The 25,796-nt window shown below is 35.9% G+C and overlaps 1 protein-coding gene across 2 annotated transcripts in view; it reads left to right on the forward strand.

The window, feature by feature from the left end:
• The window catches only part of LOC106870579 (ras-related GTP-binding protein A), a 28,305-nt gene extending 10,155 nt beyond the window's left edge, over window positions 1-18,150 (forward strand). Inside the window, exons 2-9 of one of the 2 annotated variants that reach the window (XM_014916707.3) lie at window positions 2,117-2,558; window positions 6,256-6,355; window positions 7,921-7,987; window positions 10,371-10,593; window positions 11,628-11,723; window positions 12,688-12,810; window positions 13,241-13,448; window positions 17,440-18,150. In XM_014916707.3, coding sequence (XP_014772193.1) covers window positions 6,265-6,355; window positions 7,921-7,987; window positions 10,371-10,593; window positions 11,628-11,723; window positions 12,688-12,810; window positions 13,241-13,448; window positions 17,440-17,537 — 906 coding nt within the window. In that variant the 5' untranslated portion in view covers window positions 2,117-2,558; window positions 6,256-6,264 and the 3' untranslated portion in view covers window positions 17,538-18,150. The remainder of the gene's footprint in view (window positions 1-2,116; window positions 2,559-6,255; window positions 6,356-7,920; window positions 7,988-10,370; window positions 10,594-11,627; window positions 11,724-12,687; window positions 12,811-13,240; window positions 13,449-17,439) is intronic. The other variant, XM_014916706.3, reaches the window with a different exon arrangement.
• Window positions 18,151-25,796: the final 7,646 nt, after the last annotated feature.

Genomic DNA, 25,796 nt, shown 5'->3' on the forward strand with positions numbered 1-25,796 from the left:
CTTATCTAGGTTAAATCTCTTTCTACTTACCTTGAGCTATAACTCTTTTCTGAAACTTTCGTGACCTGCTCCAGTAATTCAATATCATCATCATCATCATCATCATCGTTTAACGTCCGCTTTCCATGCTAGCATGGGTTGGACGATTTGACTGAGGACTGGTGAAACCGGATGGCAACACCAGGCTCCAGTCTGATTTGGCAGAGTTTCTACAGCTGGATGCCCTTCCTAACGCCAACCACTCAGAGAGTGTAGTGGGTGCTTTTACGTGTCACCCGCACGAAAACGGCCACGCTCGAAATGGTGTCTTTTATGTGCCACCCGCACAAGCCAGTCCAGGGGCACTGGCAACGATCTCGCTCGAAAATCCTACAGGAGCCAGTCAGGCGGTACTGGCAACGGCCACGCTCAAAATGGTGCATCTCATGTGCCACCCGCACAAGAACCAGTCCAGGGGCACTGGCAACGATCTTACTTGGCTTGCCGGGTCTTCTCACGCACAGCCCATTTCCAAAGGTCTCGGTCCGTAGTCATCGCCTCGGTGAGGCCCAATGTACGAAGGTCTTGCCTCACCACCTCAGCCCAGGTCTTCCTGGGCCTACCTCTTCCACGGGTTCCCTCAACTGTTAGGGTGTGGCACTTTTTCACGCAGCTATCCTCCTCCATTCTCACCACATGTCCATACCAGCGCAATCGTCTCTCTTGCACGCCACAACTGATGCTTCTAATGTTCAGCTTTTCTCTCAAGATACTTACACTCTGACGGGTATTCACATTGACATTACACATCCAACGGAGCATACTGGCTTCATTCCTTGCGAGCTTACGTATGTCCTCAGCAGTTACAGCCCATGTTTCACTGCCATGTAGCATGGTTGTTCGTACGCGTCTGTAATTATTCTTCTCTCTCTTTTACGTTTTCATTCATTTGACTGTGGCCATGCTGGAGCACCACCTTTATAGTCAAGCAAATCGACCCCAGAGCTTATTCTTTGTAAGCCTAGTACTTATTCTATCGGTCTCTTTTGCCGAACTGCTAGGTTACGGGGACGTAAACACACCAGCATCGGTTGTCAAGCGATGCTGGGGGGACAAACAGACACACAAACACACACACACATACATATATATATATATATATATATATATATATATATACATATACATATACAACGGGCTTCTTTCAGTTTCCGTCTACCAAATCCACTCACAAGGCTTTGGTTGGCCCGAGGCTATAGTAGAAGACACTTGCCCAAGGTGCCACTCTGTGGGACTGAACTCGGGACCATGTGGTTGGTAAGCAAGCTACTTACCACACAGCCACTCCTGCACCTCTCTAATGTTTTTCTTTTTTTTTACCCTTGTCACAGTTGACTACAATACTGCTCCACACCGTCCTGTACAACCTGATTAATTATAAGACTGACTAGGTCTGACATTTTAGGCATTCCAGCTGTAATTCTCGAAGGGCCAGGGACTTTTCCTGTCTTCATATCTTTAATTGCTTTGTTTGTCATACTGCTGTCACCTAGAATGCCTGGTTCCTCTGTTGGGTCAATATTAGGAAGATTCTCTTTCTCCCGTGCATTTTCTGCATTCAATGGGCTTTCATTGTAGCACTTCCACACCTGGTTCTTTTCAGAATCAATACGTACAAGAATACCTTTAGCCATCCATACACACACGCTCTCTTGCGGTGTCTTGATTTTCTTTGATATTCTTGCAATCTGGAACACCACATCACTCTGTTCCTCACACAGAACATTTGCAAACCTCTTTCTTTCAGTTTCTCTTCTTGCTAAATATACCTGTCACCTAGCTTCTTTACTAGCTACCTGCTATAATACTCTGCTACTCCATTCTTCCGATCCTTCCTAACCTGTCTCTGCTTTTATGGTTGCATCTACTTCACTGCTCCATCACTACGTCACACCTGATCTGGCTGGAACCTGACACCAGCCCACAGATTTAGTCTGTAGCCCTCAGTAAGTTGGCCCATAACAACTCCCAGTTGTCCTCTGTTATATGTCTCCTTCTCTTTAAATACCTCACATAGAATATCTCTAAATCTCTAACTGTTCAACGGAAATTTAAACTTCCATATCTTTTTTTCCAGATTGGTTTGCACCTCCGAGTTCTTTTGACTCTAAGCATGAAGGCACTAACCACTAACCTCTGCTGGGTTGTACATTCTTCACCATGGAAGGACTTTGTACTTACTACCATCAGTCCCACTTTCTGGTGAAAAGGTAGTCGATCTGGCATGTGCTCTCCAGGTTGATAGGGCATCAGGTGACTCTAGTTCCTGAAGTTTGTGTTGCAGATGATTTTGCATCACAGAAATCCAAGCCCCTCGTTCCTTCCTCATTTTGGAAACCAAATCTATAACCTCCATGCACAACATGGAATCCACCAGAATACTGTTCAACTTGTGTATTAAAGTCACCATCCATGAAAATAAGGTCACTGTCATTAGTCATTGAGGTAGTCTGGAAAAGAGCATCATAAGACGGTTCTTTTGTTTGTACTACAGTCTTGATTCAGGAGCACAAGCAGAGGTAAAAGTTGCTGTTATATCAATTACCCTATTGCACACTTTGACTACATAATCATTTTATCCATCCGGTTTCTGCTAAAAGTATGTCCACAACCTCACATTCACTATTTGCAGAAGAATTTATACCTATATTCTTTGCCTGTGAGAAACCTTGTTGAAATCCCCCTTCATCTTACCTCTTGCACTCAGCACACATCTACATGCCGTCATTCTAGCATTTCAACAGTCTCACCAAACCTACCTTTCGTTGTGCTTACATTGATTGTAGCTGCCTGAAGGTTGTAGACTTGATAGGAAGAGTGGGTGGGTGCTGAGGAACAGCTTTCAGCATCTGTAAAGGAGAAATTGTGTGGGAACATTTGCTGCAGGCAAAGTGCTCTTATTTCTTTATTGCCCACAAGGGGCTAAACATAGAGGGGACAAACAAGGACAGACAAAGGGATTAAGTTGATTACATTGACCTCAGTGCATAACTGGTACTTAATTTATCGACCCCGAAAGGATGAAAGGCAAAGTCGACCTCGGCAGAATTTGAACTCAGAACGTAACAGCAAACGAAATACCGCTAAGCATTTCACACGGCATGCTAACATTTCTGCCAGCTCGTTGCCTTCGCAGGCAAATTGCTCTTGCTGCACATTGTCAAATAAACTTTGTTTGCTTTTCAGTAAACATCTCTTATTGAATTGTGTTTAGTCTTCTATTTGGTAACCTCACTAGTGCTGGTGCCACATAAAAAGCACCCAGTACAGTCTGTAAAAGGATTGAAATTAGGACTATCTAACCATGAAAACCATGTCAAAGGAGACATTGGAGCACAACACGGCCCTCCAACTCATCAGATCGTATTGAACTGTCCAACCCAGCCAGCATAGAAGATGGATATTAAATGAAGATGTTCAGTTGTCAGTTAGAAGCTGAAATTTCCATTCATAAAAACCGTACATGTATTTGAAATATTTTATGATAAATTCTACTCAGAGGAGATATGTACTTCAGTTGAAATTTCTTTCATGTGTTTTCTGTAAAATTTATCCTGGATCAGTGATAAACGAGGCTACATTTAGACTGAAATGTCAATAACAAGATCGTTCTGTTTCGTTTACCACCCTTTTTATTTATTAGTTATAACATACACCATGCTTATTTCCCTCGAATCTCTTTACTTTCATATACTTTCATATTACTATTAGGACGGGACTGATGCTGAATTATCTCCCTTACTCATTCAACACCATTTTTCTTTATGCATAGAGAGTTTATGTTTTGCACATAATCCTTATTAACAAAAACACTTATGAATTTAATGTCTTTACAACAAAATGTTGGTGAAATGTTTATTGCCTTTTTGAGTTGGATTAGAGACAACAACAAAGAATGTCCTCTCCCATCGAAGGAAAAAACAGAAAAACAGATTGTCTCCATTTCACAAAATGTCAACTTAACAAATTTATCTGTTTGAAAGAAGTTTTGTACTGATTTCGTTAAATCCATCCTATCAGACAAATGCTAAACTGTTTGAGTTTGGTGAAATGTGGAATACTCTCTGCTCTTGATGAGTATTGTCAAGCATATAAAAGCAGGAAATAAAAATTTCATGTACAATAACTATTATACGTACATAGCTTTCTAGAACTAATTTTAAATAGACTTAGTTTCTGAGTAAAAGATATACAAAAAAAGAAATGTATATTGAAAAGTGAGTTCATAGTGTCTATTTTGCTGACAAGATCCAATAAGACATATCCATCTCATTAACTAAGATCAACTTTCCTGTTATACATGAGAAGAATTGTTTTTCATTCTTAATTTATTGAAATTATTTTCTTCTCACTTTTTTCATGTCTTGCTCATGTATACCCCTAGGTTTTTGTTTTCTCTCTCTCACTAAGAGGAAATTTGAATACATTAAGAATGTTCTGCCTATGTCATTCAATACACCCACACATGTAGTTATTCACTTTTGTTTATTAATTTTAAACAACTGTTCAAGGTTCAGGAATTGCGTATACTCTGGTAATGTTTACCAAATACATAATGCTTAGATATCATTGTTTAATTGTTTGTTTGGTTTGGTTTGGTCAAAAGTCAGTTAAAACTAGTTGTGTCTGGAGAAAGCCCATTTAGTTTGAATTCTTTCAATGAAGATGAGACAGCACTTTGGTATTTAAGATTTTAAAATTTTAGTTGTCAGTTTTTGTACCAATTTTCTAGAAATCAGTTTTGAAAGAAAAAAAAAATAAATAAATGATGGTCAACTGGAAGACAACCTATTGTTCTGTTACTGTTTCAAATAAGACCATCAAAGACCTATCAAGAAACCCAAAGAACTCGTCCAAATGTCAAAGTCAGAGTTGTGCAAGATGTCACTCAATAATCAGGAACCAAGACCAAATTCTTACTCAAACAACTACAGAGAATTATCATATACCTATTCGTGAGATACCCATTTGTGAACAGGACAAATATATCTCGGCAATTAGCCCTGTGCTCAGCCCATTGGCTCATTTGGAATATTCACGCAGATTAAAGGGGTCATTAATTAAAAAACAGGTATTTTACTAATTTGTGATTTAATCACTTTTTAAAATTACTTGAAGCAGTGATAAGTTCAGTTTTCATTCTTTTAACTAATTAGTGCCTCCAATTTTTTTATTTAATTTATTACCAAAAATTTTTTTTTACATAACTTTATCTGATACTAAATATATTTAAAAAAAAAAATTATTACAATATTTGAAAGACATTCCAATCTTGATGATTAAAGGCATCTCAGAAAAATACAGGTGTTGCAGAAATATGATCGCTTATCCTTCTGGTCCTAAAAAAAGGGACCATGGGCACTAATGGGTTAATATATATTTCATTTATTCAAGTGGTAATCTGGCAGGACTGTTAGCACACTGGGCAATATTTTGTCCATCGTTACGTTCTGAGTTCAAATACTTCTGAAGTCAGCTTTACCTTTTCTCCTTTCAGTGAAACAGTAGGGGTCAATGTAACTGACCCACTTTTACTCCCCTACACTTACTGGTTTTGTGCTGAAATTTGAAACCAATATATATTTCAGTTATTAACAAAAAGCTTATTATCAATGAGTTTGTATTGATGATGAATAACCTTTAAAAATATGGATCACTTTATCGAATCAGTATTATTTTTTTGCTTTGATATTAGCAATTTTGAATTATTTTCAAGTGTATTTTTGAATGCTGGCATAACTGTATAGTTTTGAATCTCACTTTGCAAGCACATTGGTTCCAGGTTCAGCCCTACAGCATGGCACCTTGGGCTAGTGTCCTCTATAACCCCTGGTTGACCAATCTCTTGAGTGAATTTGGTTGATAGAAAATGTGTGGAAGCCCATCATATGTGTGTGTGTGTGTGTCTGTGTTTGCCCCCTCTATCACTGTTTAACAACTCAGCAGTTCAGCAAAAGAAGCAATAAAATAGGTACCAGGCTTAAAACAGCACGAAGGCCTTCAAAGTGGTGCCCCAGCATGGCTGCAGTCCACTGACTGAAACAAGTAAAAGATCAAAGATATATTGTCAGCTTCACTCTATTGAAATGTTATTTTATTCCTTTCCTAAACCAATAATACAATTACTATTTTAGATAATTGCATTTTCAAGTTTCTTTATTGTTATTCATGCTTAAACTGTGTTAATTATCAACTCGTTCTTTTTTCATTAATTAGGTCCTTTTGATGGGCAAGAGTGGCTCTGGTAAAACCAGCATGCGCTCAATTATATTTGCCAACTATATTGCAAGAGATACTCGCAGACTTGGTGCTACAAGTAAGTAAACCGTTTCTAGTTGTTCAGTTCCTATGTTTCTTGAGAAAGAAAACACAGCATTCATTTTTTTGCTCTTATTTGTTAGGTTTTGTTTTATTTCCTTCTAATTTCACTGAAGTTGTGTTTAAAATCTAAAATATCATTGGGGACTCTTACAACCACTTCACCTTTCTTTAAATTGCATCGACATCAGTTGGGTAAAGTTACAATCTTGAAATAGTCATTGCCAAATCTTAGTTTACAATCTCACATTTGTGCAGGCATGGCTGTCTGCTAAGAAGTTTGCTTCCCAACCACATGGCTTCAGGTTCAATCATACTGCACGGCACCTTGGGCAAGTGTCTTCCATGGACCTTTTGTCAATGAAAGCCTTGTGTGGATTTGGTAGATGGAAACTGAAAAAAGCCTGTCATATATATATATATATATATATATAATTATGTGTATTTCTTCTATCTTAATGAATAAAACTTCTTCTGATAGAATAAATGGGTTAATAGAAACCAATGTAGCAAAGAACACGAAATAACTGTGGTTAGCTCCTGTTTTTAAGGCAGGAACTCCTTGAAATTTTGGGTATTTGAGTATATTTAAGAATTTAAGGATTGGAGAAAACGCATGTTATAATTGCATACTTTATTCCTACATATGTTTCAAAGGATTACAACCTGTGTGATCCATAGGGATCTTTGATATTAAAATTGTAACCTTCTCATCAGGGAAAGCATGGGAATCATCTTAAACGTAAGACATTATGACCGATTATGAAAACAATAGATGGATAAGGTTATGACTTGATTCATTTGAAAAAAACCGTTAGAGAATTGGACGCTGCCGGATAGTGGGTTGGACAACACATACCAATCAATGTGTAAGAGCGTACATGCATACATAAATACACATACACAAACACACACATATACATGCATACTGATACACACACACACACATATACATATATATATGCGCATATACACATACATACCCACGCATATACAAATATACACGTGTGCGTGTCCCCATATACACATATGTATCCCACACAGGTTGTAATCCTTTGAAACATATGTAGGAATAAAGTATGCAATTATAACATGCGTTTTCTCCAATCCTTAAATTCTTATGTATATATATATATATATATATATATATACATATATACAGGGTGTCCACAAAGTCTGGGTACATTGAGTAAATAAAATTATAACATAAACAATTAAATATAAGAAATAATAATTTCTTAAAGTATGTGTTAATCCCCATGTACCCAGACTTTGTGGACACCCTGTATATATATATGTATATATATATATATATATAATTTAGAGAAAGACCACTATTAAATAATTCAATAATGAAGAATGTAATTCATCCCCTCTAGAAGAGAAATATATCATAAAAACCTTATTCTAAAAATCAATAAAGTACATAAAAGAATAACTAGTGAATGGTTACAGTCGGGCTCAAACATTTTGAAATCCTCAAACTGTATTGATCTTTAATTACATATCAGTGATTTGTATTGTATAATTTACATGTATTTTTGTTTCTTCTCATTCTTCTAGTTGATGTTGAACATTCTCACATCCGTTTCCTTGGTAACCTAGTTCTCAATCTTTGGGATTGTGGTGGGTAAGTACCCATGTTTCAATGACTTATACACATCAACACATTACAGACACAAGGTAGCAAGAAGATCAGTCATTCTACAAATGTTTCAAAGATTTCAGCTTTTCTCTGTATTATTTAAATAGTAATATGCAAGTTATCATCATCATCGTCATTTAACGTCCGCTTTCCATGCTGGCATGGGTTGGACGGTTTGACTGAGGACTGGCAAGCCAGAAGGCTGCACCAGGCTCCAATCTGATCTGGCAATATTTCTACAGTTGGATGCCCTTCCTAACACCAACCACTCCAAGAGCATCCCACCAGCATGTAAGTTATGATAAAGCAAATTTTGCTGCTGAAGGAAAACATTTCATGAAGATCTGAAAGTTGGTTTAACCCTTTTGGTACCAACCCACAACACTGCCTCTGGTTCTATGACAAATTTCCTGTTAATTTGTTCCAAACACCAGGTTAATAAGGACAAAGTTACTTTACTAAATTCTTCATAATTTCCAAAACGAATTGAAACCAAGTCAGTGTATTTCAACAGAAATATGGTAACAAAAAGGGTCAAATAGTAAAGTAGTAAGCCCCTTGGACATTAACTGTTTCAAGCCTTAGGGGTCATTAGGCTGGTTGCCTGGTTTCCATGGTATTTGAGTGACCAAAATCACAAGATACCCCTTGAATGGGATGCAAGTTTATCGCAGGGTTACTCGGTAGAGCAACATGAAATGAAGTGCATAGCATAAGAACACAACACACCACCCAGTCTGGGAATTGAAACCACAATTTTACCGCTGTGAGTGCAACACCCTAACCACAAGGCTACACACCTTAACAGATGGTTTAAGATTAGGAGGAATTCATCTGCTTCAGTATTTGTTTGGCGTCGTATATTGGTTAATATTGCAATTATTCAAAGTGGTGAGCTGATCGAACCATTATCACACCAGGCAAAATGCTTAACGGCTGTTCATCCACCTTTACATTCTGAGTTCAAATTCCATTGAGGTCAACTCTGTTTCTCATCCTTTCGGGGTCATTAAAATAAATACCAGTAGATCAAAGGGATCATTGTAATCAACTTACCCAACTCACCGAAATTGCTGGCTTTGTGCCAAAATTTGAAACCAGTGTTACAAATACCTTGAGAGTAGGAGAATTAACTGTGTCTAAAGAATATCAGTGGATACTTTGGTATTTCACTGTTCTAAGTTTAAACTCCACTGGGGTCAGCTTTGCTTTTTACTGTTTTTAGGTCTATAAAATAAACAGTTTTATGTTGTTTGCTGGACTCAATTTAATCAACCATATTTTTCCTCTACAAAAACTGATTTTGTGTTTAATCAAGAGAAATCAATATTACAATTGATGGTTGAACTCTTTGGAATAATTCACCAACATGACTTTGATTCTTGATTGCACCCATTTCCCTTCACATCTATAAATGATTTCCATCCTTCCGTCCATCTTCTCTATCCTCCGTTCCTGAGATGGTCACAGGGGTAGAGTCTTCAGACTCTTTCTCTATACAGGTAGAGTGCTCAAGTAACAATCAGAAGTTTAGCAAAACAAGAACTTAATTCCTATCCTGGTACTCAGTGTTAAGCAGTTAGCCTTCATTAAATACTATGTAATTAACACACTGATTTACTAATTACAATTTCATCTACTTAAACCTTCCTATTTATTCTTTTATTATTTTAGGAATAAATTCTTTGCCCATCTCAGTCCTTTGGAAAATACTTGAACTCTCCCAGTTCACAAGTAATTAGCTGTTTTGCTGTAAAATATGTGCTCCAGTAACTCATGTAAATGTCTGAATTTGTAAAACTGTCTAACCTATACATCATAGAATGACAAATACAAAACTGTGTTTAGTGATTATTGTAAATACTTCAACGAGCATTTACCATGAATACATTTTGTTAAAGAAACTCGTAAAATGAAAGAGATGTAAAAAAACAATCTGGAGGAAATGGTTGACTAACGAGAGCATTGGATAAAATAATGTTTCATAGTTTATTATTTAACCCTTCTGTTGCCATGTTTCTGTTAAAATACTCTGTCTTTATTTTAATTAATTTTGCAAATAATGAAGAATTTAGTAAAATAACTTAGTCATTACTAAACTGATGTTTGGAACATGAACTAATCTTGAATTTTGATGGAAGGTTTTAAATCAGATGACATTAAGACAAGAAGTTTGTATCATAAAACCAGGGGCACTCTTCAACAGGATAGTGTCAAAAGGGGCTAACTCTACTTAACCTTCCAAAGTTGATAAAACATACAGTAATATATTGCACCAATCCACTTAACTGTACACAATTCCATTCGACAATTCATTATGTGTCAAAAAAAAAAATTAATCCATTATTTTGACTTTTCTTTTTTTAAGACAAGAAGCTTTTATGGAGAACTATTTTGCCAGCCAGAGAGATAATATTTTCCGAAATGTTGAGGTTCTTATTTATGTATTTGATGTGGAGAGCCGGGAATTGGAAAAAGATATGCACTACTATCAGTCCTGCTTAGAAGCTATATTACAGAACTCCCCAGAGGCGAAGGTTTTCTGCTTAATTCACAAAATGGATTTAGTCCATGAAGATCAAAGAGATATTGTAAGTTTTTGTCATATATATATATATATATATATATATATATATATTTCGTTTTTGGATTTGGTTTGCAAGATTTTTCATGTGATTTCGTGTGTTGAAGCGTATTCTGTTGTATCTGGGGAGAGTCATTTTCTTATTGTGCCTTAAAATTTAACACACTCACCGTTAAAATTTCCACTTATTTTTCTTTTTATTTTCCTAAAATTTTCGTTGCATCTTGCAATCTTATCAATTGTCTTGACTGTCCGTTATTTATGCTGCGTTATTTTTTGCTTTTGTTTGTTTTTGCGCATGTGTGTGTATGTATGCATGCATGTATGTGTGCATGTGTGTATGTGTGTGTGCATATGTATATATGTATGTATGTGTGTGTATGCATATATGTATGTATGTGTGTGCATTTGCATGTATGTATGTATGTATGTATGTGCGTTTGCATGTATGTATGTGTTCTGCATATTCCTGTGTTTGTGTGTTTTTTATGTATGTGTGTATATGTATGTATGTACCTCTGTCTCCTTGTGTGTGCATGTCTGAGTGTGTGTGTGTGTGTGTTTTGCTGCTATGTACCATGTTTGTATGTATGGGTGCACATCTTCATATGTGTGGACATGTGTCTTTGTGTGAAGTAAAGTGTGTGTGTGTGTGTGGTCATGTGTTTCAGTCTCTATTTGCGTATGTGGTTGTCTGTTCATATACCCTACATAGGGTTTATCATATTCATAGCTATCATCATCAATTCAATTAAAACACAAGCATAACATTGCAGATGAATAAACTGAAATGAGATTTGCAACCTCATCAGTGGCATAACCTCTCTACTGCAGGCCTGCTTTATAACCATCAGACTGACCTGAAGCACATCTTGAGTAGAAAGGCCATGTCACTGATGAAGTCTTGTATGGCCTCAAAAGGACTTTGACAAACCTCACTGATTGATTGATTGATTACTGAAATGAAATATTTTCTCAAAAGAAATGAAGTAATTTTTTAATTGACTTTCTCAAAATGTCTCCAATTGTTTTTTCATCCAGATTTTCCATGAAAGAGAAGATGACTTAAAACGACTGTCAAAACCCCTACAGTGTACCTGCTTTGCCACCTCAATATGGGACGAAACATTATATAAGGTATTTTAGTTTCATCTTTTTAATTTTACCTGAAGCATTTACTGACATTTCTCAAAACAAAACAAAAGAAAAGGCTTTCATTAATCTAGACTTAGCTTAATATATGCATTTAGAAAAGCTTTAGGTTAAAATATGAGTTTGTATTATACAATAAGTATACAAGTATTGAACAGCACCAGTTTTAATATTTTGTCTCGGAGAAAATTTGTCAACAAAACTTGTATTAAAAACACAGTGCTCTGCTTAGAATGGTGGTGGGTCACCAGACATGATGTTTTGACCTGATTTTGTCTCCTCAGTGATGAAGACTTTCTGTGTTCTGAACCAACCTAAAAATTGTTCTAATATAGAAATCTGTAAACCGATGTTAAACAAAATAAACAAACGATGTAATTTTGAGGATGCAAGGCAGAAGTAAATCTGTGATGGTCTATCGTATCCTTAGTCAACCTCATCATTTAACATCCTGGGTTGAACAGCTTGACAAAATCTGGGCCATGTTGAGCTCCAGTGTCTGCTTTCTCATGATTTCTATGGCTGGATGCCCTTCCTAATGCCAACCACTTTCTAGTTTTTACTGGGTGCTCTAGTGGTCACCAAACAACTGGCAAGGCAAGAAAACAACAGGTAAAAGATAAAATGAAAATGGAAGAAGCCATTTCTTTTGACTTACTGGAGTGGGAGTATTTGAGAGATGGTTCCAGGCTAGGCATTGAGTGATCAAGGTATGATAGAGGTACAAGCACAGGTGTCTTGCTATAGAGGAGATCCAAGGCTACCCTGTAGTATATAAGGGTGGGTGTTGTCCCAATTGTTCTATTGAATGGTTAGTTTCCATGTGTTGTCACTCTGTGAAACGTAATCCATATGCATATTTGTTTTAATCTAAATTTCTTCCACTTTGCCAAAGTTTCTAGAAATATGACTTCAAGATATTTTAATTAACACCTCTTGAACTTTGTAGGCATGGTCATCAATAGTCTATCAACTAATTCCAAACGTACATCAGCTGGAAACCAATTTAGCTCACTTTGCAGATGCTATTGACGCTGAAGAAATTTTGCTGTTTGAAAGAGCAACATTCCTTGTAAGAAGAACTTTATTTTCTCACTCATTCTCTTGTTCACTTTCGCTTCCCTTCTAATTTTCTTTCCAACTTTTTCTATATTTTTCTTTGTCTTCCTCACTCTCTATGTCTCTCTTTTCTTTTCCTATTAAGAGCAGAACTTTACACGAAAGCTTGACATAGCTTTTAGTATATAAGGGAGATAATTCCTTGGAATAATTTATTTTTTATGACCATTTCACAAATTCCAAAAGAAATTGCCATTCTGTATTTAATTCATAATTTCGATATTTTAGCAAATAGTTATGAAAAGACAACAGAGAAAGCAATCAGAAAAAAAGGAGCTTTTAAGGAAGATCCATCTAAATAATATGCTTGTTCCAGCCATCCATTTTGATGGCCCCAGGTATAGAAGTCCTCAGATAAATAAACTTTGTTTTCTGTTTTGTAGGTGATCTCCTATTGGCAGAGGAAACCTCATCGTGATGTGCACAGGTTTGAGAAGATCAGCAATATCATCAAACAATTTAAGCTGAGTTGTACAAAGGTAGCTGCTTCTTTCCAAAGTATGGAAGTCCGTAATTCCCGCTTTGCTGCTTTTGTTGATGCTTTCACCTCCAACACTTATGTTATGGTCATCATGGCTGACTCTTCAATCAGTAAGTATCCAACAACATCGTCTTGCTGTCTTTGTTTTGATTTTACAATCATCTCTCTCTGCTTTGTTCTGGGTATCTGTTGCTATAGTTGAAGGAAAATTGAACAAATCATGCTTGGAATCATCACATTGCGGGGCAAGAGAACTAATGCATGGATTGGACAACACATGAGAGTCAGTGACATCATAAGAACCATTCAAGGAGGACAAATATAGATGGGCTGGCCACATCACATGATTGTAGAGCAGCAGGTGGACAGAGTGACGGAATGGACACTAAGACAATGGACTAGGTGAAGAGGCCAACCGAAGACAAGCTGGCAAGATGATCTCACCTGCTATCTGGGACCTAGATGACCGTCACTGACCAGAGACAGACAAAGGTGGAAGGAGTCCAGGAAGGGGTTCCTCCTTCAGGATTGATGAAGCCCTGGATAAGGATAAAGTAACATACGGAATACAGCATCTGGCCTAAAACAGATATTGCTAGAAAGCTTTGTCCTCTGAAAAAGGCTGTGATATAATTTAATTATTTTACTATCGTCTATCTTTTACTTATTTCAGTCATCTGACTGTGGCCATACTGGGGCACTACCTTGAAGGTTTTGGTCAAACAAATCAACATCAGTACTTTTTTTGTTTTTTTCAAAGTCTAGTATTTATTCTGTAGATTTCTTTTGCTGAGTTGCTGGGACATAAACAAACCAACACCAGTTGTCAAGCACTGGTGGGTACTAACACAACTACACACACACATGCACACATATACACAGTGTGCTTCTACACAGTTTCCATCTCCCAAATTCACTCACAAGACATTGGTCATCCTGGGGCTATGATACAAGACACTTGCCCATGGTGCCATACAGTGGGACTGAACCCAAACCCACAGGCCTGCTAAGCAAACTATTCCTGCATCTACAATGGCATTGACTTTTCACCTTTACAAAGCCAATATTTTTATTTCAAGCTCTCCTTTGAGTTAAAAAAGAACGGATCCTATACACCATGGATCTTTCCTGCAGTCATACATGGACATAATGCAACAAATACTGACTGGTATTTCAAGCTGACTCCGGACAAGTGCACCACCATGCATTTTGGGAGGAAAAACCCCAGCTTTTAAATACTCCCTTAACGACACCAATCTTAGAAGACTGCTAGTGAACATGACTTGTGCTTTGTCGTCAATAGCGATTTGCATTGGACAAACCACATCTCTAAAATTGTCAAGAAGGCCAAGGATGTCTTAGTATCGCTTGGTAAGGCTTTTGTCGGCTGTTCTCCAGCGATCTGCTTCAAGGTGTATTTGGCTATGGTATGTCCACACTTTGAGTTTGCATCACCTACCTGGAACCTCTGTCTTGTTCAGAATACCAATCTTCTGGAAACTGTTCAAAAACGTCCAACCAGACAAATGCCTGCTGTTGGGCATCTTTCATACTCTGAATATCACGCTTCCCTGAGCATGGACACATTAAAGCTTTGACTTGGTAGACACCCATAAGATTATCCACCATCTTTCCAACAACAGCCTTCGGCACCTTTTTGAATTTTATGTAGCTAACACTCGAGGATATGCTTACAAAATCAAAAACCAACACATCACACATGACATTTGGAAACCTTTCATGCTTAGAATTTCCAAAGCATGGAATAAACTACCTGCATCAGCTGTTGGGACACTACATCCTTCCATGCTTCCTGAAGTTCCCAAACAGACCCCCCCCCCACATTCTTTTTTCATTAATTGACTCATTAATTATTCATGCATGTATGCTATAAGTTCATCATTATAACTGAATATGTTTCTTCCACTCTTCAAGACTGAGGTAAGATTTGAAGGAGGTTTAACTGCTGTTTCTAGCAAGCAAAGTTCTTTGACATGACTTGGTATATATTCTGTCAATCCTAGAGATATGAAGAGTGTATGTTAATCATTCCAAAATATAGAATGAGATTAAATATTGTTTTGTGTTTGGTATGTTGTTTTCTACCGTCTTCATCTTTCTACTCCATCATCATTATCGTTGCCGTTTAACGTCCGCTTTCCATGCTGGCATGGGTTGGACGGTTTGACCGAGCGCTGGCATGCCAGAAGACTGCACCGGGCTCCAATCTCATCCGGCAGAGTTTCTACAGCTGGATACCCTTTATAATGCCAACCACTCTGAGAGTGTAGTGGGTGTTTTTTACATGCCATTGGCACAGGAGCCAGTCAGGTGGTATTGGCGTCGACCACGCTTGAATGGTGCTTTTTATGTGCCACCAGCACGGGAGCCAGTCAGGCAGCACTGGCAATGATCACGTTCAAATGATGCCTTTTACATGCCACCAGCACAGGACCAGTCAGGCGGTACTGTCATCGGCCATGACAGTGACTTGACTCAACAGGTTTTCACAAGCACATTTTATTGTCCAATGATTAAAGGGTACTCTTAGATGTGCTAGTTATGCTACACTGGCATAGGCTACAATTACGGTCTCACTTGGCTTGCTGGGTTTTCTCAAGCACATCATATTTCCAAAAGTCTCAGTCACTTGTCATCGCCTTTGTGAGGCCCAACGTTCGAAGGTCGTGCTTCACCACTTCATCCCAGGTCTTCTTGGGTCTACCTCTTCCACAAGTTCCCTCTACTGTTATACAAGCAATGGTGTTCATTTTCAGTCTTCAGTGAAAAACATGTCTGGCCATCAAAAACGTTTCCTTGCTTGGGAATAGATGAGGGTTAGCAACAGGAAGAGCATCTGGCCATAGGAAATTTGTCTCAACAAGTTCTGTGTGATCCATTGAAGCATGAAAAAGTGGACGCTAAATGATGATGATGAAATATGTGAAGTAACATGGAAAGTGAGACGTGGTTGGAAAGCAAACTTTCTAACCTCACAGCCACGCCTGCGCCCTGCCAAATGGTAATTCCAAAGTCAAACGATGATAGTTTAATTGCTGTGAAGCATAACAGCTGCGAGGTTAAATTACTGGCTCATACTGGAGTACTAGCTACTCTAATGCTTGGAATCTAACTCGCTCTCCATGGAATCCTATTAATATTGTAAATTACGGGAGTTACCTCCCCTGCCTTTTTTGCTATTTATATAACCAAATACTTATCTTTTACTGAACCGCTAAGATACAAGGACGCAAACAAACTAACATTGGTTGTCAGCAGTGGTGGTTAAACACAATAACATAAACACACACACATATATATATGTGGGCAAATGTCTTCTATGACTTTGAGCTGACCAAAATTTTGTCAGTGTATTTAGTGGAGAGAAACTGAAAGAGGCTGTTGTTTGTGTGTGTGTGTGTGTGTGTTAGGGTCTGGTTGCCTTGGCTTCTCGTGATAGTTGTGTAAATGAATGTTTCCGTCATGCAAGCTGTTTCCTTTGTTTCCAATCTTCTGTGAAAACATGTCTGGTCATGGGGAATATTACCTCACTTGGAAACAAATAGGGGTTGGTGACAGGAAGAGCATCCACCTCAACAAATCCGTCTGGACCGTACAGGCATGGAAAAGTGAACATTAACACATAAATCACGACAGGGCCATGATTGTGGCCGTCAGGTATAGGTCGACAGGCCACGATCGTGGCCCAGATAGATGCATTTAATTTATGGGCGTTTGTTGGGGTCTAATGTCACTCAAACACTCCGATACCCCACAGAATGCAAGAGGACTAATAGTTCAACTAATGATTTTTCAAATGATGTAAAACTTGCCACCATTATATACTAAGAAGATATTTTTAAACTATTTTTTTGTTTTTTATGTGTGCAGAGTCATCTCATTTTCATAAAATGTGCTCAGCAGTCCATACTGTGTAAGACCAAATCCCAGCGCTTGATGGGTTAAGCACTCATGATGATTGAGAGGATATATTTTTTGTAATGTTTGCATTTTCATCACAAAATACATAACAAAATATTTTGCCGTAGCTTTGTCTCTTTAAGATTGTTTTCATCATTTTATTTCTTTGTTTTGTTTTAGCTTCTGCTGCTACCTTGTTAAACATCAAGAATGCCAGACAACACTTTGAACGTCTTGAAAAAGAAGAACTTGCTCGTGCTCCAATGGTATCACGATAATAAAGACTAGACAAGAATATATTTGCAAGATGTTGTTGTTGTTTGTGATTGAAGTTTCTGTCCAGTCACCAGGGACAACACATCACCAAATTATTGATACTCCAAATATGTTTTTTTTTTTTTTTAAACAAATTATAAACCTTTTGCCCAGTGAAAAACCCATTGTCTTTAACAGAACACAAACGGGTCCCAAACCACTTGGTCCACATGTTAAATTGTCTTCTAGTCTTCGTCTTTGTTCATCTTTGTTTTATTTGCTAACAAAATAATAATAACAATAATTAAAATTATGACTAATTAATTTGTATTATGTGAATTCTTACTTGCAGTAAGATAAACTGGCCAAGATTTCATCTGCAAAGCTCCTTTACCTGAAGGATATCTTTCTAACAACCATCTACTCTAATCATGCTCAAGATTTTAGTTTCCCAACTTTCTAAAAGTATTCTCATTTAAATTAAATAAAATCATGGTTTATTGTATTATGGTCAGAATTAGATCTTTTCTTTTAATTGTTTTTTTTTTGTTTTTGAGATGGACAATACATATTTTTTTTTTTTTTTGCATCCATATATTATTTTTTAAATTAAAACAAATTCATAATATTGAAAAAGTTGTTTTTGTTTTTATTTAAAGTTGTCCTGAGTGAAAAGATTTTATAAACCTTTTGCTCCTGTTATGAGAAGCATTAACAGGACATTTTGTATGGTATTTCAGTTTCGTTTATTTCTGCCATACACACACACACACACACACACACACACACACACACACACATACTACATTTCCCTCTGCCTGCCACTCCTCTCTCACATTTCCACAACCTTACCTCCCACCCATACCACTTACATTCAATTTCTTGTAACTCGAGGGTGTGCCCTGACACATCTTCACCACTATCCTCTCTCTTCTCCAACTGGGGTAACCACGTATCCTTTCTACTGCAAGACACCTGTTCCCGTCCCTCTATCATACTTCAATCTCCCAACATCTAACATGAAGCCATCTCCCTCAATATTATTACCCTCTCTGTTGAGGGGGTCTTGTCTTTCAACTTACTCAGTAACCTCACTAGTGCTGGTGCCACATAAAAAGCACCCAGTACAGTCTGTAAAGTGATTGGGTGTCAGGAAAGGCATCCAGCTGTAGAAAGTATGCTAAAGCAGAGGCTGGGGCTTGGCACCTAGTCCTGTAGCTTGTCAGCTCCTGCCAACCTATCCAATCCATGCCAGCATTGGAAACATCTGATTAAATAGTTCCCTTCCCAGCCACGTGTTTTGTGTTCAGACTCACTATACAACTATACCCTGGACAAATGTCTTCTATAGCAGTCAAAGTTTTGTATGTGAATTTGGATGGCAAAAACTGAACAATGTCCATCATACATACACGAAGGACGTTATCACTCATAAGTCACACCAAGACCCCACTCCCAGTTGTAACTGTTGAGATCCTGAAGCTTGCTTGCTTATAATTGTTTATGAAACTAAATTTACTGCAGTGCTCCAAAATAATTGAGAAGAAAAATTACATCAGCATAAAAGCCGTTATGCAAATCATCAGTCTTCTTTCCAACACATTGATAAAAACGAAGCCACTACATTTGCTAACCACATATGGTATCTGCACACCACACATGATCAAGTGGAAAAGCATGGAGAAATCTGCATCATATGTAAATGGACCAAAGAGGTGAAAGTCATGTGTAGCTGAAAGATCACACATACTTTTTAGGTCCAAGAATTCTACCATACTACTTTATTCCAGATCTGAAATTTTCAGCAAAACTGGAGGACCTGCTCCAGGTTGAGTAGCTATCTCACAGAATTTGTCCTTTCTGTTATATACCAGCTACTTTACTTATAGTTTCTACAGTCAAAGAGGATGAAATTCTTGATTTTCTTAATTTGCTTTTCTTATTCCACTTTTTGTATCAGCCTTCATTGTATTCTGTCTTCTCATTTCTCCTCATAGATCACAGTCCTGGTTTTTAAATACAGTTAATTAATTTTATTATTTTTTATAAATAATAGATCAATCATTCATAGACAAAAATAGGTGTTAAATGTAATTAATTATTTAACCACAGCTTGATATATTTAAAAGAATTTTATGAAATATATATACAATATGAGTAAAGATGTATAAAAGGGAACTACTCATGTGATTGTCTTATATATAATAAATAATAATAATGTATGATCAGCTATTGAGTTATTTTGTATATAAGATAAGTTTTATTGTGTTGATGTAGGAGGAAAAGAATTGTTTTTTTATAGAGAGGAAATCAAAATGAAAATAAAAGATGTGAAATTATGAGTAATGTAAGGGAGACAACAATTCAAATACCTGGATATTCTAAAAATAATATATTTATACTTAAACAGACGTACATAGATTTACACATACATACGTAAATACATGTACACACTGATATAGACATAGGTACACATACATATGTGTATATATACTCATACACTTATATACATACATATATATATATATATATGAAATTCAATTGAATTCAGTTGTTGTCTTAAATTCATGCTTATTCATTTTCTAAGCTTCCTAAATTCATGCTACGTTATATTCTAATCACCCAGAATTCATTGCTCTTTTAAAAAATTACGATTTATGCATTGTTGTCTCTCAAATATTTAAAATCTACAATTAAGAGCCCTCTCTACTCAACCCATTCTAAATTATCTCGCTGACGTACTACGACGAAATACCCAAGATGCAGATAAGATAGAGATTTTTATTTATTTACGGCCTCAAACATCTCAATACCTTGCGCTTTAGTTTTTTGTCCCTTATTATTTATCTTGTTTCTCTCCATGAAATTCAATTGAATTCAGTTGTTGTCTTAAATTCATGCTTATTCATTTTCTAAGCTTCCTAAATTCATGCTACGTTATATTCTAATCACCCAGAATTCATTGCTCTTTTAAAAAATTACGATTTATGCATTGTTGTCTCTCAAATATTTAAAATCTACAATTAAGAGCCCTCTCTACTCAACCCATTCTAAATTATCTCGCTGACGTACTACGACGAAATACCCAAGATGCAGATAAGATAGAGATTTTTATTTATTTACGGCCTCAAACATCTCAATACCTTGCGCTTTAGTTTTTTGTCCCTTATTATTTATCTTGTTTCTCTCCATGAAATTCAATTGAATTCAGTTGTTGTCTTAAATTCATGCTTATTCATTTTCTAAGCTTCCTAAATGCATGCTACGTTATATTCTAATCACCCAGAATTCATTGCTCTTTTAAAAAATTACGATTTATGCATTGTTGTCTCTCAAATATTTAAAATCTACAATTAAGAGCCCTCTCTACTCAACCCATTCTAAATTATCTCGCTGACGTACTACGACGAAATACCCAAGATGCAGATAAGATAGAGATTTTTATTTATTTACGGCCTCAAACATCTCAATACCTTGCGCTTTAGTTTTTTGTCCCTTATTATTTATCTTGTTTCTCTCCATGAAATTCAATTGAATTCAGTTGTTGTCTTAAATTCATGCTTATTCATTTTCTAAGCTTCCTAAATGCATGCTACGTTATATTCTAATCACCCAGAATTCATTGCTCTTTTAAAAAATTACGATTTATGCATTGTTGTCTCTCAAATATTTAAAATCTACAATTAAGAGCCCTCTCTACTCAACCCATTCTAAATTATCTCGCTGACGTACTACGACGAAATACCCAAGATGCAGATAAGATAGAGATTTTTATTTATTTACGGCCTCAAACATCTCAATACCTTGCGCTTTAGTTTTTTGTCCCTTATTATTTATCTTGTTTCTCTCCATGAAATTCAATTGAATTCAGTTGTTGTCTTAAATTCATGCTTATTCATTTTCTAAGCTTCCTAAATGCATGCTACGTTATATTCTAATCACCCAGAATTCATTGCTCTTTTAAAAAATTACGATTTATGCATTGTTGTCTCTCAAATATTTAAAATCTACAATTAAGAGCCCTCTCTACTCAACCCATTCTAAATTATCTCGCTGACGTACTACGACGAAATACCCAAGATGCAGATAAGATAGAGATTTTTATTTATTTACGGCCTCAAACATCTCAATACCTTGCGCTTTAGTTTTTTGTCCCTTATTATTTATCTTGTTTCTCTCCATGAAATTCAATTGAATTCAGTTGTTGTCTTAAATTCATGCTTATTCATTTTCTAAGCTTCCTAAATTCATGCTACGTTATATTCTAATCACCCAGAATTCATTGCTCTTTTAAAAAATTACGATTTATGCATTGTTGTCTCTCAAATATTTAAAATCTACAATTAAGAGCCCTCTCTACTCAACCCATTCTAAATTATCTCGCTGACGTACTACGACGAAATACCCAAGATGCAGATAAGATAGAGATTTTTATTTATTTACGGCCTCAAACATCTCAATACCTTGCGCTTTAGTTTTTTGTCCCTTATTATTTATCTTGTTTCTCTCCATGAAATTCAATTGAATTCAGTTGTTGTCTTAAATTCATGCTTATTCATTTTCTAAGCTTCCTAAATGCATGCTACGTTATATTCTAATCACCCAGAATTCATTGCTCTTTTAAAAAATTACGATTTATGCATTGTTGTCTCTCAAATATTTAAAATCTACAATTAAGAGCCCTCTCTACTCAACCCATTCTAAATTATCTCGCTGACGTACTACGACGAAATACCCAAGATGCAGATAAGATAGAGATTTTTATTTATTTACGGCCTCAAACATCTCAATACCTTGCGCTTTAGTTTTTTGTCCCTTATTATTTATCTTGTTTCTCTCCATGAAATTCAATTGAATTCAGTTGTTGTCTTAAATTCATGCTTATTCATTTTCTAAGCTTCCTAAATGCATGCTACGTTATATTCTAATCACCCAGAATTCATTGCTCTTTTAAAAAATTACGATTTATGCATTGTTGTCTCTCAAATATTTAAAATCTACAATTAAGAGCCCTCTCTACTCAACCCATTCTAAATTATCTCGCTGACGTACTACGACGAAATACCCAAGATGCAGATAAGATAGAGATTTTTATTTATTTACGGCCTCAAACATCTCAATACCTTGCGCTTTAGTTTTTTGTCCCTTATTATTTATCTTGTTTCTCTCCATGAAATTCAATTGAATTCAGTTGTTGTCTTAAATTCATGCTTATTCATTTTCTAAGCTTCCTAAATGCATGCTACGTTATATTCTAATCACCCAGAATTCATTGCTCTTTTAAAAAATTACGATTTATGCATTGTTGTCTCTCAAATATTTAAAATCTACAATTAAGAGCCCTCTCTACTCAACCCATTCTAAATTATCTCGCTGACGTACTACGACGAAATACCCAAGATGCAGATAAGATAGAGATTTTTATTTATTTACGGCCTCAAACATCTCAATACCTTGCGCTTTAGTTTTTTGTCCCTTATTATTTATCTTGTTTCTCTCCATGAAATTCAATTGAATTCAGTTGTTGTCTTAAATTCATGCTTATTCATTTTCTAAGCTTCCTAAATGCATGCTACGTTATATTCTAATCACCCAGAATTCATTGCTCTTTTAAAAAATTACGATTTATGCATTGTTGTCTCTCAAATATTTAAAATCTACAATTAAGAGCCCTCTCTACTCAACCCATTCTAAATTATCTCGCTGACGTACTACGACGAAATACCCAAGATGCAGATAAGATAGAGATTTTTATTTATTTACGGCCTCAAACATCTCAATACCTTGCGCTTTAGTTTTTTGTCCCTTATTATTTATCTTGTTTCTCTCCATGAAATTCAATTGAATTCAGTTGTTGTCTTAAATTCATGCTTATTCATTTTCTAAGCTTCCTAAATGCATGCTACGTTATATTCTAATCACCCAGAATTCATTGCTCTTTTAAAAAATTACGATTTATGCATTGTTGTCTCTCAAATATTTAAAATCTACAATTAAGAGCCCTCTCTACTCAACCCATTCTAAATTATCTCGCTGACGTACTACGACGAAATACCCAAGATGCAGATAAGATAGAGATTTTTATTTATTTACGGCCTCAAACATCTCAATACCTTGCGCTTTAGTTTTTTGTCCCTTATTATTTATCTTGTTTCTCTCCATGAAATTCAATTGAATTCAGTTGTTGTCTTAAATTCATGCTTATTCATTTTCTAAGCTTCCTAAATGCATGCTACGTTATATTCTAATCACCCAGAATTCATTGCTCTTTTAAAAAATTACGATTTATGCATTGTTGTCTCTCAAATATTTAAAATCTACAATTAAGAGCCCTCTCTACTCAACCCATTCTAAATTATCTCGCTGACGTACTACGACGAAATACCCAAGATGCAGATAAGATAGAGATTTTTATTTATTTACGGCCTCAAACATCTCAATACCTTGCGCTTTAGTTTTTTGTCCCTTATTATTTATCTTGTTTCTCTCCATGAAATTCAATTGAATTCAGTTGTTGTCTTAAATTCATGCTTATTCATTTTCTAAGCTTCCTAAATGCATGCTACGTTATATTCTAATCACCCAGAATTCATTGCTCTTTTAAAAAATTACGATTTATGCATTGTTGTCTCTCAAATATTTAAAATCTACAATTAAGAGCCCTCTCTACTCAACCCATTCTAAATTATCTCGCTGACGTACTACGACGAAATACCCAAGATGCAGATAAGATAGAGATTTTTATTTATTTACGGCCTCAAACATCTCAATACCTTGCGCTTTAGTTTTTTGTCCCTTATTATTTATCTTGTTTCTCTCCATGAAATTCAATTGAATTCAGTTGTTGTCTTAAATTCATGCTTATTCATTTTCTAAGCTTCCTAAATGCATGCTACGTTATATTCTAATCACCCAGAATTCATTGCTCTTTTAAAAAATTACGATTTATGCATTGTTGTCTCTCAAATATTTAAAATCTACAATTAAGAGCCCTCTCTACTCAACCCATTCTAAATTATCTCGCTGACGTACTACGACGAAATACCCAAGATGCAGATAAGATAGAGATTTTTATTTATTTACGGCCTCAAACATCTCAATACCTTGCGCTTTAGTTTTTTGTCCCTTATTATTTATCTTGTTTCTCTCCATGAAATTCAATTGAATTCAGTTGTTGTCTTAAATTCATGCTTATTCATTTTCTAAGCTTCCTAAATGCATGCTACGTTATATTCTAATCACCCAGAATTCATTGCTCTTTTAAAAAATTACGATTTATGCATTGTTGTCTCTCAAATATTTAAAATCTACAATTAAGAGCCCTCTCTACTCAACCCATTCTAAATTATCTCGCTGACGTACTACGACGAAATACCCAAGATGCAGATAAGATAGAGATTTTTATTTATTTACGGCCTCAAACATCTCAATACCTTGCGCTTTAGTTTTTTGTCCCTTATTATTTATCTTGTTTCTCTCCATGAAATTCAATTGAATTCAGTTGTTGTCTTAAATTCATGCTTATTCATTTTCTAAGCTTCCTAAATGCATGCTACGTTATATTCTAATCACCCAGAATTCATTGCTCTTTTAAAAAATTACGATTTATGCATTGTTGTCTCTCAAATATTTAAAATCTACAATTAAGAGCCCTCTCTACTCAACCCATTCTAAATTATCTCGCTGACGTACTACGACGAAATACCCAAGATGCAGATAAGATAGAGATTTTTATTTATTTACGGCCTCAAACATCTCAATACCTTGCGCTTTAGTTTTTTGTCCCTTATTATTTATCTTGTTTCTCTCCATGAAATTCAATTGAATTCAGTTGTTGTCTTAAATTCATGCTTATTCATTTTCTAAGCTTCCTAAATGCATGCTACGTTATATTCTAATCACCCAGAATTCATTGCTCTTTTAAAAAATTACGATTTATGCATTGTTGTCTCTCAAATATTTAAAATCTACAATTAAGAGCCCTCTCTACTCAACCCATTCTAAATTATCTCGCTGACGTACTACGACGAAATACCCAAGATGCAGATAAGATAGAGATTTTTATTTATTTACGGCCTCAAACATCTCAATACCTTGCGCTTTAGTTTTTTGTCCCTTATTATTTATCTTGTTTCTCTCCATGAAATTCAATTGAATTCAGTTGTTGTCTTAAATTCATGCTTATTCATTTTCTAAGCTTCCTAAATGCATGCTACGTTATATTCTAATCACCCAGAATTCATTGCTCTTTTAAAAAATTACGATTTATGCATTGTTGTCTC

The sequence above is a fragment of the Octopus bimaculoides genome, chromosome 7 (genome assembly GCF_046866305.1).
Source record: "Octopus bimaculoides isolate indiv1 chromosome 7, ASM4686630v1, whole genome shotgun sequence".
NCBI lineage: Eukaryota > Metazoa > Mollusca > Cephalopoda > Octopoda > Octopodidae > Octopus > Octopus bimaculoides.